This window comes from Equus asinus, chromosome 5 (assembly GCF_041296235.1).
Source record: "Equus asinus isolate D_3611 breed Donkey chromosome 5, EquAss-T2T_v2, whole genome shotgun sequence".
In the NCBI taxonomy this organism is placed as follows: Eukaryota; Metazoa; Chordata; class Mammalia; order Perissodactyla; family Equidae; genus Equus; species Equus asinus.
In genome coordinates, this window is record NC_091794.1 from 101,977,496 (window position 1) to 101,992,948 (window position 15,453).

At 39.6% G+C, this 15,453-nt stretch overlaps 1 protein-coding gene across 2 annotated transcripts in view; it reads left to right on the forward strand.

The window, feature by feature from the left end:
* The window catches only part of FBXO42 (F-box protein 42), an 88,202-nt gene that overhangs the window by 33,954 nt on the left and 38,795 nt on the right, over positions 1 to 15,453 (forward strand). For both annotated transcript variants that reach the window (XM_070510965.1, XM_014836199.3), the window contains 2 exons: positions 5,988 to 6,254; positions 10,212 to 10,328. In XM_070510965.1, the coding sequence (XP_070367066.1) occupies positions 6,005 to 6,254; positions 10,212 to 10,328 (367 nt within the window). In that variant the 5' untranslated portion in view covers positions 5,988 to 6,004. The remainder of the gene's footprint in view (positions 1 to 5,987; positions 6,255 to 10,211; positions 10,329 to 15,453) is intronic.

Sequence of the window (15,453 nt, forward strand, 5' to 3'; positions counted from 1 at the left end):
TCTGAAAATTCAAGCTCTTACACAGTATAAATTTGGGTATTAAAGTTCCATTGTACTTTTTCTACCAAATGAAACGTTTTGCTGAACCTAGAATGTATGGTTCTCCATAGGGAATTTTCAGAATCTAGAGTATCTCCATTGATAATTGAAACCAGTACATTTTTCTTGACAGTTTATACTTAATAATAACAATCCTTTGCCATGTATGAATATGGAGAATGGCCCTGAGAACTGGCCCATTTCTGCTAGTACTCTGTTTAACAGACATAAAGCACTTTCATTTAATATCAACCATTGTAAAGAATGATAAGAAAGTTATACTGATGGGTCGTTTGGGGAAATACGTTATTTTTCTATTTCATTAAAGGGAATCTTAATTGGATAACACACACTTGAGTTAACCATTTAAAAAAACTCACTGCAGCTGATATCTGGTATTAAATTTGGCATGCTTTATAGAAACAACTCTCTGAATTTGCTCGTCAGAACAGCTCACAGTTTGCTAATAGCAACAGTAGTTATGCCAAATTCTTCTATTTCTAGACTTTTTTGTCAAAACATTGACAGTCAGGAACTAAAGAGTCCCCAGATTATGAGCGTCTGTTAATGTAGATAAAATATTAAGTATATGTGCGTGTGGTGAAACACCCATCAAGTAAAATGCAGTTTTATCCTTTTGTCCTAAAGGTAATTCTGTAAGTGGCAAAGAGTATCAGTTCAAGAGACAACAATTTGAGAGTCTTTCATCTCTCCACCTTCTCCCATTCTGTTCTTTGAAATCCTACTTACTCTTCAAAGCTCACTTGCTTGCCTCTGTGTAACTCCCTTCTCATACTAGTTGGAAGCCATGTCTTCCTTTCCTGAACTGCTAAAAGCTTCTTGTTTTGTGCCACAGGTCTGTCCTGTGTTGGTATTCTTTATGTGTCTTTGACTCTTACTGGGTTAATCTCTGGGAAGAAATAGTGGCGTGGCGTAGCCTCTTTTTGTAACTCCCATGGGATCTAAGCACAGTATTTTCACATGTAGCAAATGTTCCGTTGATGTTTGTTAAATGCATGAGGTAAGGTAAAAGTTTGTATTTTACCATTTTTCCACTTCCTGTAACTTTCATATGACTTAATACAGTGATAATAATAAGGTGGTGTATTAATAAGAAGGCTTATTATCATCTTAGCTGGAATCATATTGTGGTCTTCTGTAAATCCTCATTCAACAGTGTTTTATATTTTCAAGGGTAGCATTTAGGGGCTGGCCCAGTGGCATAATGGTTAAGTTCCTGCTCCCCTCTTTGGCATCCCAGGGTTTGCTGGTTTGGATCCTGGGCGTGGACCTATACACCACTCGTCAAGCCAGCTGTGGCAGTGTCCCACATGCGAAATAGAGGAAGATTGGCATGGATGTTAGCTCAGGGCCAACTCCCCCCAACCACCAAAAGTAGCATTTAGTACTTTTTAGCTCACATTAGTGTAGCTGAGGTAACTTCATGAGTTCATGATGAGATCTGTGCAAGGTTGCTGCTTTGCTCCTGAAGCCTCAGAAGCCCTCCTGCTGAGGGATGACTGGGTACTTTCTGTTCAGTCCAGCCACACATTCTTTAGTTAAGTCTCAGCACTTTGTTTACACCAGTAAGGAGTTCCCTTAATTGCATTTTTTAAAACCTTTTGAAATTGTGAATAATAAGCCCAATTGCATTTTAAATCTACAGCTTCCTTTTAGGTAAGTGAAGTGTATTCTGATTTTTGTTAAGATGTGTTTATTCCAAGAGGATTGTCAGATGTCTAGCTGTATAGGTATCAGAGGCACAGTTAATCAAGTATAGTACTAGGATCTAGCGGTGATTTTTATGTGGATAAGAGAGTAGTTTCATTCCCATCTTGAATTTCTTTGAATGGGTTTTAACTCTTCACCAGTTAATCAGTTTCCTCCAGTGAGTTCAGAGTAGTTTGTTGATATCTGCTATCTTTCCAGAATCTTTATGAAGTAGGTGGGGAACTAGGATTACTTTGGGGTAGAGAGACTTTTCTGTTTTTACTCTGTATGACTTACCCTAGGTCATACAGCATTACAGCTAGAAACGTAGCCACATCTCCCAGTCTTAAAATGTTGACCTTAATTTGTACTTCAGAAGGGTAAGGTGTTTTGATTTTAAACACTGGTTTGTATTTAGTTGGATGTAGTATAGTAGTTTTTTCAAAGGAAGAGATACTACTGGGCCAAATAAATGGTTTCTTCAGTACCATCCCTCTTGATCTAGCAAAGGGTCATTGGGTATGGCTCAAGAGTCTGGCAGCAGACTCTCAGGCCAGTGTACACCTTAAAAGGTCAAAATTCAAGGAACCAGAGATGTATATTCATTCTGACCAATAAAATATCTTGACAGCATCCAGTGACGCATAAGGGTAGGGTCTGCTACTTCCTGGATGTACTAATGATGTAATTTCTATTATAAAATAACATCAAGTCAGCTCAAGGTTGTGAGTAGAAATGTCAGTAAACCTTATGCTCATTTGAACGACTAGTGCTAGGAAGACAAGTTGCCTAGGCAAATGGTCTCGCCCTCAAGGAGCTCAGATTCCAGCAAGTTGACTTCAGTTTGTGGTTTCTCTCAAAGACTTGATCACTTTGGGGAAACTGAGAAGGGTGAAGATTTCTTTTAAAGACTTTCGTGAAAATCACATTCATTGAGTTAATACACTTTCATGTGAAATGTTTTGTAGGGCTTCTTTTGGCATGAAAAAGCAAAAAACTGTTTCAAAATGCCTCTTTATCCTCTGAGAGTATGAGTGATGATTTTATTACCTAATCATGGAAGTGAAAATGAAGGGCTGTGCAAATTGATGCTGGGCATGTAATTACAGAGGAATTGCATCTGAGCCCATCCCCGTGCATTCTCGTTGGCATCTGTGCTCAGGGCCAAGTTAGCAAACATGCCCTCAGGGGCCTGAGGTTTGATGCTTTTATGGGCAGTGAAGTGGTTGAATAGTGAGAATTGCTTCAAACTGGGTATTACAAAAGTGTGAGTCCCTTTATTTAGGCTTGCTAATTGTACTTTGACAATTCGAAAGGGAGTAAGAAGTTGTTTTATTGAGCCAAACAGATTTCTTTTGCTTGGGAAAAGAAATAGTACCTTAAATAACCTTTTGCAGCCTTCATTGATTCAGTTTATTCTGAAGCAGACCCTAGGCTTAAAATCTGTCAAGATGTGTAAGAGAACAATTGTATTTGAGATGCTGTATTCAAAAGATGCAGCCAAACTCAAAGAATCTGTTTCTTTTAACTCTTTTTTCCTTGGTGAATTTCAGAGCTGAATGGGGGTTAAAAATATGAGAAAGTCAGTAAATTAAGGGAGATAGCATAGCCAATAGGAGATGAGAAATAATAATTTGCAGGGAAAAGAGTAAGAGGGAACATGGGAAGTGATATTTTTTCTAGTAGAAAAAGGCATCTCTTTTTTTTTTTTTTGCCAGAAAACAATTTTAATTTTGCTTTGTATTTTAGATGACTGCACTCTTCAGGGTAGGAGTTAGGGCTTGTGGGTCTTCATTTAACAAGTTAAGCATGTGGAAAAACAGCTCATCCAAAGTGAGGCTGGGGAAGCTAACTCTAGGATCCTTTATCTAATGCGGTTTATAGCAAACCTGTTCCAGCGTTTCTCTACTCTGGGGGAGTGGAGGTAATTGCTGCTGCCCTCCCTCTGCCACTGCTCCCCTCCTCCAGCTGGGAGAACTTAGGTTATGCCACTGCTTCCAATTAGCCACCAGTTGTTCATCATCGTCAGGATTCTGGCAGTCTCTTTGCTGGGACACATTGCAGTATTATGAACTAATTTGGTAGGTAAATATCTTGGAAGGAAATTTCATGAGTTTTGATTCCTGTTTTCCTTTTCTTTAACGTGATCATCCAGATCACGTATATGAATTACAGCAGTGGTAGAGACGAGGTGGGACGTTTCTGTTCTTTGCTCTCCCCACCCACCTCACCTTTTGGAATGTTTCAGATCTTTCTCAAAGCCCCAAAGTACATTTCAGAATTACTCTTCTCTTCCAGTTGTTTCTTATTCTTCTCATCAGGGCTAGAGGAAATGCTGGAAATTCGTAAGGTGGATGGCATAGTGAATGGTCTGGGTAGGTATGTATGGTCATGGGGAATAGATGTATTAAAAAGTAGTAAAATGAACTCAGGTGCCCAGTCAAGAAAGGACTTGCTGCCCATCTGTAAGGACTGTAGCTAAAGAAAGCTGTTAGTCCCTTTAGGATCTGCCTCAGCTTTGGAGCCAAGGTCGTGCTCTTCTCAGGGCAGCCCCCAGCCAATGGCTGGGCAGAGTAGAGGTATAAGAGCCTCGCCTTCTCTCCCAATACTAGTCCTAACTGGCCGTCCTTGCTCCTGAGCTCTCTGTTGGACAGGCTTTGTCAGGTGCTCATTGTGGTCTGATGGCTTCTCCTGTCCATTCTGCTTCCTCCTTTCTTTCTCACAAGAGTTCTTCCCGTTAAAATTTTTTCATTCCTCATTCTATTTTAGCATTTGCTTCCTGGAGAATCTAACCTGCAACACACTATTTACATAAATTACCCTATTTCCTTCGTTTTACCATTTTTACCTCAAGCTTTGCATGAAACGTCAGGGGAGTGGTGTAAATGAGTTGCCTGCCTGTGTGTGTGTTTTAACATGTGCTCTTTCTAGAAAATTTAGGGAATACAGATAGCACAAAGAAGAAATTTAAAAATTACCCAGGGGCCGGCCCCGTGGCCGAGTGAAGTTCACGCGCTCTGCTACAGGCGGCCCAGTGTTTCATCGGTTCGAATCCTGGGTGCGGACATGGCACCACTCATCAAGCCACGCTGAGGCGGCATCCCACATGCCACAACCAGAAGGACCTACAACTAAAAATACACAACTATGTACCCTGGGGGCTTTGGGAGAAAAAAAAGGAAAAATAAAATCTTTAGAAAAAAAAATTACCCATAATGATTTTTTTTAATTAATTACCTCCACTAGAGGTAACTGTTGATAATGACTTTTTTGGTAAATAAGAAGAGTATTAAGCGTTAAGTATTCAGCTTGGTGAATTTTTCACAAAGTAAACACATCTGTGTAACCATTACCCAATCAGGAAAGGACTTTACCAGCACCCCAGGAGCCTCCTAGTGAGGTAACCACTATCCTCACTTGCAGCAGCATAAATTAATTTTCCTAGTTTTGAATTTGATATAAGCATGGTCATGTAGAATGTACTCTTCTGTCTTCTTTTGCTGGTTATTATGTTTGAGAGATTTATCTGTATGTCTGTGGTTCCTTGCTGTATAGTATTTCATCATGTGAATGCATCACAATTTATCTGTTCTCTTCTTGATGGGCATTTGTATTGTTTCCATTTGTTTACTCCCTGGATCTGTTAATGATCCAGGAAATTCGTTTTCTAGTATAAATATTGCCTTTTATTTGGTATTTTAGCTTGTTAAGCCTATTCTTGGAAAATTTATTATCTTCCTAAGTGAACAGTCTTGTGTAAAAGCTAGAAACACTGTTACTTCTTAACCCACATCTTCAGAGTATTCTTATTGTTCTTTGTAGGACCTACGGTTTTTCCTTCTAAGTTGGAGGTCTTGAATCATGTTACTGACCAAGGGAGGCTAGTTGTTATTCCCTTCGACATCGACTACTCAGTCAGATCCTTGAGTTAGAGGAATTGTTAGAGAATCAGTTTTCTGGTTTTATGGTAATCCCAGAACCTGGCTATCATTCTGGTTTTCAGTGGAAAGAAAAAAATACAATCAAAAGCTTTTAGGAATTTGTTAGATATTTGGGATGGGCTTGGTATTTGAGCTGCACCTATCAAATTAAGGTGGCTGAAAACTAGTGTGGGAAAGTGCTGAAGAACAGATTTCATATTGAGGGTCTAAAAGAAATGAACAGCGTGTATGCACATGCCTGCGTTATTTCAGAGCTTCTGACAATGTATGCTGATGTTTGTTTCTTTCCCACTGTAGCTATCAAGTGGAATGTCATGGCCAGCTCCTCAGACAGTGAAGATGACAGTTTCATGGCTGTGGACCAAGAAGAAACTGTGTTGGAAGGGACAATGGAGCAAGATGAGGAGCCCCACCCAGTATTGGAGGTTGAGGAGACTAGACATAATAGGTCCATGTCTGAACTGCCAGAAGAGGTTTTGGAATATATCCTGTCCTTTCTTTCACCGTACCAGGAACACAAAACTGCAGCCCTTGTCTGCAAACAGTGGTATCGACTTATCAAAGGTACTGTGCGAAGTGGAAAGATGGATCGATTGATTTAAAATTTGTTTGAGTGATTTATTTTTAAACTCCAATTTCACTTTCTGTTTTCTTCCTTAAATTTATTGTGCTTCTAAAATTTAGTGTTAGACAAGACCGTACATTTTTCTTTCTCTTTGTCCTGGTTAGTTTTATGAATAGCTTGAATGCTGTAGTACTTAACCCAATTTGCAGTTTTAAAAGGAGGAGTCATTTTTGAGCATATTAGAGTTGATCTGGTAAATTCTCTTGTTCTTGAATAGGCAAAGTAGGGATGAATATGGGATAACAGTAATAGCTAACATTAATATAGTTCATACCATTGTCAGGCACTATTGTAACTGCTTTACAATCTTCAGCAAACTATGAATAGATGAAGAAACTGAGTGAGGGACAGTTAAGTAACTTACCCAAGGTCACACAGGTAGTAAATGGAAAATCAAAGATTCACATTCAGGCAGTCTGGCTTTAGAGTCCATGTTCTTTATGAGGATACCATATTTTAAAGCAACTAATTGTGGCAAATGAGGGGGTTGAGAAAGCATTTGCTACTTGATTTTATCTCTAAGCATCACAGGCTTTGTATCTTTTACTTTTACATATCTTTTACTTTTTTACTTTCTTTTCTTTCTTTCTTTCCTTATTTTTTTTTTGGTGAGGAAGTCTGGCACTGAGCTAACATCTGTTGCCAATCCTCCTCTTTTTGCTTGAGGAAGATTGTTGCTGGGCTAACATTTGGGCCAATATTCCTCTATTTTGTATGTGGGACGCTGCCACAGCATGGCTTGATGAGTGATGTGTAGGTCCACGCCCAGGATCCAAACCCGCGGACCCCAGGCTGCCAAAGCACAGCATGCAAACTTAACCACTATGCCATTTTTCTGGCCCCTGTCTTTTACTTTTTAAAGTAAGTTTCTTCTTTGTTGCCATTCATTTTCTAATCAAGATTTCAACTTCTGCTAAATGTTGAGATTACTAGCTGTGCTGGGATTTTTTGTTGTTTTTTGTGTGTGTGAGGAAGATTGGCCCTGAGCTAACATCTGTTGCCAGTCCTCCTCTTTTTGCTTGAGGAAGATATTGCTGAGCTAATATCCATGCTGGTCTTCCTTTATTTTTTTTTTAATATGTGGTATGCCACCACAACATGGCTTGATGAGTGATGTGTAGGTCTGTGCCCGGGATCCAAACTCGTGAACTGCAGGCCACTGAAGCAGAGCATGTGAATTTAACCACTATGCCACCTGGCCAGCCCCAGCTGTGCTGTATTTTTAATTAATAGATGGAAGTTATTTGGCTTCATTCCATTTTAGGTGGAAAGAGCCCATTTTTTGAATGAAGATGACCAGGCTGGTTGAATAATCTTTGATCAAAGCAAGGGTTGTATCAATTTGTTCTTTCCTGGTGGGAATAAGGGAACCAGAGATAAGACAGAAAAAACTTGAGTTCAGAATCAATCTTAAAATCTTTTCCTTGCATTGGGGTGGTTCTCAAGGGGAGTGGGTTCCTTGTCAGTTCCCTAGAGTCCAGCCTGGAGAGCCAAAGACCATCTGTGTTGAAACTGTTCGCTGGGCCCTGTGCTCATCTGCTCACAACTGCTAATACTGGTGTGCACAGCCTGCTTCTGTTTGCAGAGGTAATGGTCTCTTCAGGAGAGATTGGCTCCCCACACTGTGGAAATAGATGGTTTAACCTCTAAAACAGAGGTGGAAGAATCACAGGTGAGGGGCTGTGATCTAATCAAATATGTGAATTTATTCTTAGGTTTTATTTGCCGTTCTTATGATTTTGATCTTTTTCTTAAGAGAGAGGAACCCTAACCTAGTACTCACAGTCTTAGATCTTTTGGGGGAGGTAACTGCCAAGACAGCTTTTTTTTTTCCCCTCTCAATCATTATGTATCTGTCTTTTATTCATTATTGCCTTACCTCAGTTCAATATTTGCAAATCTGTATGGAGGTTCCTGAAAAAATTAAAAATAGAACTACCATACAGTCCAGCAGTTCCACTTTTGAGTATTTATCCAAAGAAAAGGAAAACACTAATTTGAAAAGATACCTGCGCCCCTATGTTCATTGCAGCATTATTTGCAGTAGCCAAGGTATGGAAGCAACCTAAGTGTCCATCGATAGATGAATGGATAAGGAAGATGTAGTGTGTGTATATACACAATGGAATGTTACTCAGCCATAAAAAATGAAATCTTGCTGTTTATGGCAATATGGATGGGCCCTAGAGGGTATTACGCTAAGTGAAATCAGTTAGAGAAAGATATACTGTATGATTTCACTTATATGTGGAATCTAAAAAGCAAACTAAACGAACAAAATAAAACAGAAACAAATTCATAGATACAAAGAACACATTGGGTGGTCACCAGAGGGGAGAGGGATGGAGGATGGATGAAGTAGGTGAAGGGGATTAAATAGTACAAACTTCCACTTATAAAATAATTCACAAGATGTAACGTAAAGCATGCGGAATATAGGCAGTTATGTTGTAGTAACTTTGTATGGTAACAAATGGTTACTAGACTTGTGGTGGTCATTTCATAATGTATGCAAATGTTGAATTGCTATGTTGTACACCTGAAACTAATATAATATTGAATGTCAACTATCCTTCAATAGAATTAATTAATTTTTTAAAAGATTTGCAAATCTGTTACTTTCTTCACCAGTGTATATAGTTGGCAGTGGTGTCGCACATTAAAAATGGCCATGTCTTTTTAATGTTCCCGTTCTTAACTGTGAGTTCAACCAAGAGATGATGATCATCATTGGAAAAAATGTATAAGTACTGTGATCCTGCTTAAGGATACACTAAGGTAGCATAAATTCAAGAATGATACATTCTTTGAAAATGTAACATAATTGGTTGTACTCTTCATTCAAAATGTTGCTCTTTGAAATAGTCATTTCTTGTGTTAGAAAAATAGATTGTTCCAGAAACATGAAGCTCTCACTTTTTTTTTTTCCTGAGGAAGATATGCCCTGAGCTAAGATCTGTTGCCAGTCTTCCTCTGTTTTGTATGTGGGTCGCTGCCACAGCATGGTTGCTGATGAGTGTTGTAGGTCCGTGCCCGAGAACTAAACCTGGGCCACCGAAGTGGAGCTTGTTGAACTTAACCACTAGGCCAGGGGGCCAGCCTCTCACTGTTTTTTTATCAGAGTTTATTTTTTAGAGCAGTTTTAGGTTTATAGCCAATTGAACAGAAGGTTCAGAGATTTCATATATAACCCCTGCCCCCCACATGTGCACAGCCTCCCCTACTATGAACCTTCTCCACCAGAGTGGTACATTTATTACAGCTGACACATCGTTATCCCCCAAAGTCCATAGTTTACATTAGGCTTCACACTTAGTATACATTCTGTGGGTTTAGACAAATGTATAATGACATGGAACCCCATTATAGTAAAAGCTCTCTTTTTAAAACAGCTTTCTTTAGTTATAATTTCATCATTTCATAATCCACTGTCAGCTACTATCTCCTTATTTAAGATGGAGAATGCTTGATTGCTATGGTCTAACCATAGGTATTTACTAAACGCCTGTCATATTCCAGACACTGATCTGCGTACTCTTTCTCACAAAGCTGAATTATCCCCCAGCTCCTTTGCCTTGGAGTGAATAATCCCAGGTATTTTGATGTGTTGCCTCATGGTTGTGACAGCAAGGGGAGCAGAGTTACAGTGTGAGCTAATTTGGTGACCTTGAGTGAGTCACTTAACCTTCCCCAGCCTTGGTAAAGTGAGACGATTGGATCTTCCAGTTTGGAGATTCTGTGATTTTCTTTCTTTGAATGAAAAATCAAAGAAATTTGGAGTTCCTCAAAGAAGCTGTGTCTTATAAAAATGGTGAGACAGTTAATAGACGCAGTTTTACTAATTTGATTTACAAGTGAAATGTCCCGGCTGAGGCATGTGTTATCTTTGTCTTTAGGTGTAGCCCACCAGTGTTACCATGGTTTCATAAAGGCTGTCCAGGAAGGAAACATTCAGTGGGAGAGTCGGACTTACCCTTATCCTGGAACCCCGATCACCCAGCGGTTCTCACACAGTAAGTGTTTACCGTGAAAGCGGATCACACCCTGCCTGCGGTCATGTTTCCAAAAACTACTTTGGAGGCATGGATATTATGTGATTTTTTAATGAAGAGAGTGTAAAATGAGGGTTTATATTAGTTTTACAGTCAGAATTAGGGAAGAGCATGAGCCTGAATACATTGTAGGCACTCTAATTTTATATTCTGCTTTTTCATTGAATTTTTCATTGGATTTTCATATCTCTGCTCCAAAGAGGTCAAGGTGTTATGCTGATTAGACTTTTAAACATCTGACATGTAAGAGGACAACAAGGGAAAGGTGTACATGAGGGTATTTCTAAGATCCTGCTTAGGGAGTAGCCAGAGTTTAGCACGAAGTCTTAACAATAAGTCTTTATTTGAACATACTATATGTTCAGCAAACACTGAATTTGACTGGGATCACACAAAAATTTTGAACCTAAAGGGTATTGATTATAAAATACAAATTTAAATAGTAAAATTATAAATAAAACGTTCTGGCAAATAGACATAATTTAGGGTTTTTGAATTATTCTAGAACTAACTCTCCATGTTAATTGATTTTTGTAGACACCATTTTATTCTATTAGTGATTCATATCCCTCCATCAAAGTGAGGTTGAGATGTGGCATATCTTAGGCCGGTAAAGGCCATTAATAGTGCTGCATAAAGAAAGCTCATTGCGGGGAGGAGGGGCCTGTTAGAGAGTTCTCATAATTACTGCTTTCATTATATTATTTCCCTGTTCAAAAACCTTCAGTGCCTGTCTGTTGCCTACAAGATAAAAGCTAAACTTAGTTTATGTTCAAAGCCCTCTTTAATTTGACCTATGTCTAAATTTACCACTTGATCTCCCAACTTTTTCCAAGAGCTCTCTTTTTTCAAGCTGTCATTTTGCCGTATTTGTTTCTTTCTCCCTGGAGTATTCCCATCCACTTAGCTGAAGCCTGCCTCTCCTTGAAGACTCAGTTGAAGTTCTAGCTCCTTCACAAAATCTTTTCTCAACTCTAGCCCACAGAAGAAACGTTCCTGTTCTGAGCTTATGTTGTTGTCTGGAATATTAATTTGGCACTGAACTCACATTGTCTTTCATTGTTAGCTTATGCGTATGTGTCTTTTTTTCTTTTAACTATATTTTGAACTCTTGAGGGTAAGGAGAGTGTATTAGTTATCCATGTTGCATAAAAATTACCTGAAAACTTAGCAGCTTAAAACAACATCGAGTATCTCACAAAGTTTCTGAGGGTCAGGAATTTGGGAGTGGCTTAGCTGGAAAGTTCTGGCTCAGGGTCTCTCATGAGGTGGCAGTGAGTCAGTCAGTGAGGGCTGACAAGGTTTGACTGGGGCTTGGAGGGTCTGCTTCCAAGCTCACTCCAGGAACTGTTGACAGGAGGCTTTAGTTTCTTACTACATGGACCTCTCCATAGAACTGCTCACAGCTTGGCAGCTGGCTGCCCACAGAACGAATAATCTGAGAAAGAGACGCACACCAAGATGGAAGCCATGGTGTCTTTTACAACCTAACCTCTGAAGTGAATGCCGTCTTTTCTGCTGTGTTCTCTTGGTCACACACGGATTGACCAAGGGTGTAAATGCCGGGAAGTGAGGATCATTGGAGGCCATCTCGGAGGCTGCCCCAGACCTTAAGTTATACTCTCCTATCCAGAAGAGAGTTTAGTAAATAATTACAACTCTTTGTAATTACAACTCTTGTCTTTTAATTGGATCAAAATAGATCAAAGGCACAGGCCAAACTATTGCTGTGTTTTCATTTCTCTCAAGGAGCTATTTTTACTTGTGCTGTTGTCAACTCTCTAGAGCGGTGGATCTCAAAGTGGGATTCCTGGACCTCTGGGGAGCAGGGCATCTATGAGACCCTTTTGGGGGTCTGTGAAGTCAGAACTGGCTTTGTTTGTTTGTTTTAGATGGTGAGTGGGTGACAGTGAAGAATATAGTGATCTCTGCAATAGTGGAGTGCCCCTGCCTTGATTCGTGCACAGGCTGCAACAGTTTTAGCCAGCATTGCTTTTGTGCTGTTAGTGCAAATGTCAACACACTGAAAAGGGCAATTAATTACTTCTCCTTCTTATCGCCCTTCTCCTCATCCTCCTCATTATTATTATTGTTGTAAAAATAGTTTTGAAAGGGTCACAGATGTTTTCAGGAGTCCACAGACCACACTTTGACAGTTGCTGCAATAAACTGTAAATGAATCCTTCCTGAGAATATTTAATGAAAGTACAGGAGGATCTGTGTTAGGCCCAGTATTTATTGTTGAGAGAGGGGTGACTCAATTACCTGTAGATAATTGGAATAAGAAATAGAGACACGGTTTCTAAAGGCTGAAGACTGGGTTTTTGTTTTGTTTTGTTTTTTAAATTTTTTATTGAGTTAATGATGGGTTACAGTCTTGTGAAATTTCAGTTGTACATTATTGTCTGTCAGTCGTGTTGTAGGTGCAGCCCTTCACCCTTTGTGCCCACCCCCACCCCCCCTTTCCCCTGGTAGCCACTAATCTGTTCTCTTTGTCTACCTTTTTAAATTCCTCATATGAGTGGAGTCATACAGAGATTGTCTTTCTCTATCTGGCTTATTTCACTTAACATAATTCCCTCAAGTTCCATCCATGTTGTTGCAAATGGGATGATTTTGTTCTTTTTTTTACAGCTGAGTAGTATTCCATTGTGTATATATACCACATCTTTATCCAGTCATCTGTTGATGGGCACTTAGGTTGCTTCCACGTCTTGGCTATTGTAAATCATGCTGCAATGAACATTGGGGTGCATGGGATGTTTGGAACTGCTGACTTCAAGCTCTTTGGATAGATACGCAGTAGTGGGATGGCTGGGTCGTATGGTAGTTCTATTTTTAATTTTTTGAGGAATCTCCATACTGTTTTCCATAGTGGCTGCACCAGTTTGCATTCCCACCAGAAGTGTATGAGGGTTCCTTTTTCTCCACAACCTCTCCAACATTTGTTACTATTAGTTTTAGTTATTTTTGTCATTCTAATGAAGACTGGGTTTTTTTGATGGTTTTTTGAAACGAGTAGTTTTGGAGCCCTAAATGAGGAAAATTAAATGAATCTGGATAAAATAGAAACGAGAATAGGAAATATTCAGAGGTGAATAATTATCATAGCAATAGTTCAGCTTTGTGATGAGAGAGGAAAAAAAATATTTTTTGTTTAACTAGCGTTTGGAAAGAGTATTACCACAAAATAGAGGCAATTGTTTGAAGGGGGAGTGGAAAGGAATAGTACAGTGAATCAGCTCACAGAAGTTCAGAGGTTGGTGGGTTCTGATAGTTGTTTTTATTCAAAAGTTTTTTTCATATCTTCACTTGAAATCCAAGAAGAGTTGTCATGGATTGTTTTAAAAGGTGTTTCTGTGTCTCATTGTCTCTTTTGGTCTGTCCCACATTGTTTCCTTCTGTCTGTCTCTGAATGCTATCTAAGTGGCACACTGAAGCAGACAATTACAGGGAAGTGGGCAGTTTTCAAAATAGGTTGAAAGCAAAGAATTCCTTTAATTTCTTTCCTCTTCCTACTGTATATTTCTCTCTTGGGCTCAATTTTGTTTCTTATTCCTGACTCATGTTAAGGTCTAAATTGACATTTTTAATTCTTTGCTCATATTGCCATAGAGATACACAGATGTTTCATATTTAGTCAGCTAAAAGTGGAATTCACTTCCCCCCAGATTTTCTCCTCTCCCTAATGGCATTATCATTCTCTCAGTTACATAAGCTTAAAATCTTGGATTCATCCTCAATTCCTATCCTTCCCTCAACAACAAAAGTCAAATCCTATTGATTCTGTTCCATCTCTGCAATCTCTCTCATATCTTTCCTGTTTTTCCCCATTACTCACACTTAGGATCTAATCATTCAGTCTTTCCTGAATCTTTCCTAAATGGTCTTCTTGCTTGTCCTCTCTCTTCATCTGAACCTGGAATAGACACTGGTGGCAACCATCTCTAAAACTGGGGCCTTTGGAAATGGGTAAGGTCATTGTTAGATATCTTGACTGGAAAGCACTACAAGCATTTAGTAGGCAAGGACCAAGTATGCTCAATGTCCTGCAGTGAATGGGATGATCCTACACATAAAGAATTGTGATCTTCCAAAATGGCGGGAGCCCCTGTCAGGGAACATCGCAAGTCTGAAACGTAAAACCAGCCGTGTCATTCTTCTGCCAAAAGGCTCAGCCTTTCTGCACTGCTTGTAGAAGTTACCAGTCCACCTGGCTTTCAAGGCCCTAGCTCGCCCTTCAGCCTGACTCACTGCCTCATCCTCACACAGCCAGGCTCCACCCACACGAGGCTTCTTGTTGTGTTTTAAACTTCTCCACTTCACAGCTTTGCTTGGATGCCCGGATTTCATTCTCTGCTTCCCTCCCATTTTTTTCCATCCCTAGAATTGTTCACCCCTTGTTAATTGATTGAAAATGTCCTGTCCTCCAAAACCCATCTCAGAGACAAAGCCAAAAGCTACCTTTTTCACAAACTCCTCTCAAATTCCCCACCATGGAGATTAAGCTCTTCTTCCTCTGCTTGCACTCCCCTGAGAGACTCTTCATACCTTCCTCTGACGGTTTATTGCCACCTGTCTTTTACCATAATTGTCTGTTTAAGAGAAGCTGCGTGCAGAAGAACAGTTTTAGACTTGGGAAGCAAGTTCCTTGACTTCTGTAACCCAAATTTCCTCATCTGTAAAATGTGTGTGACAAATTCCGTTTATACCACAAGATTGCTAGGAAATTTAATTGAGGAAACACTTTAAAAAACATGTTTTAAACTGAAAAACGATAAGATGATGGTGATGCCTCCTCCACAAGGTTGTTGTCTGCTTGAGGACAGGCAGGTTCCGTGTCCTAGACGTCTGTGCACCTTTCATAACACCTGGTCAGAGTTGATATCTATTAAATTCTGTGGAATTAAGTTTAACAAACATTGAGCAGTGTGGGTTCTTGCCTATGTAAAAGTCTGGGACAAAAAAGGCAGGGGAAGTAAAGTGAAGCCAGTAGCCCTAGTTTTTGGTGAGTTTGTGCATGACCAATTATGCAAGCCTTGATTAACATAGGATATCCTTTTCAGATTGTAGGATGTCCTTTTCA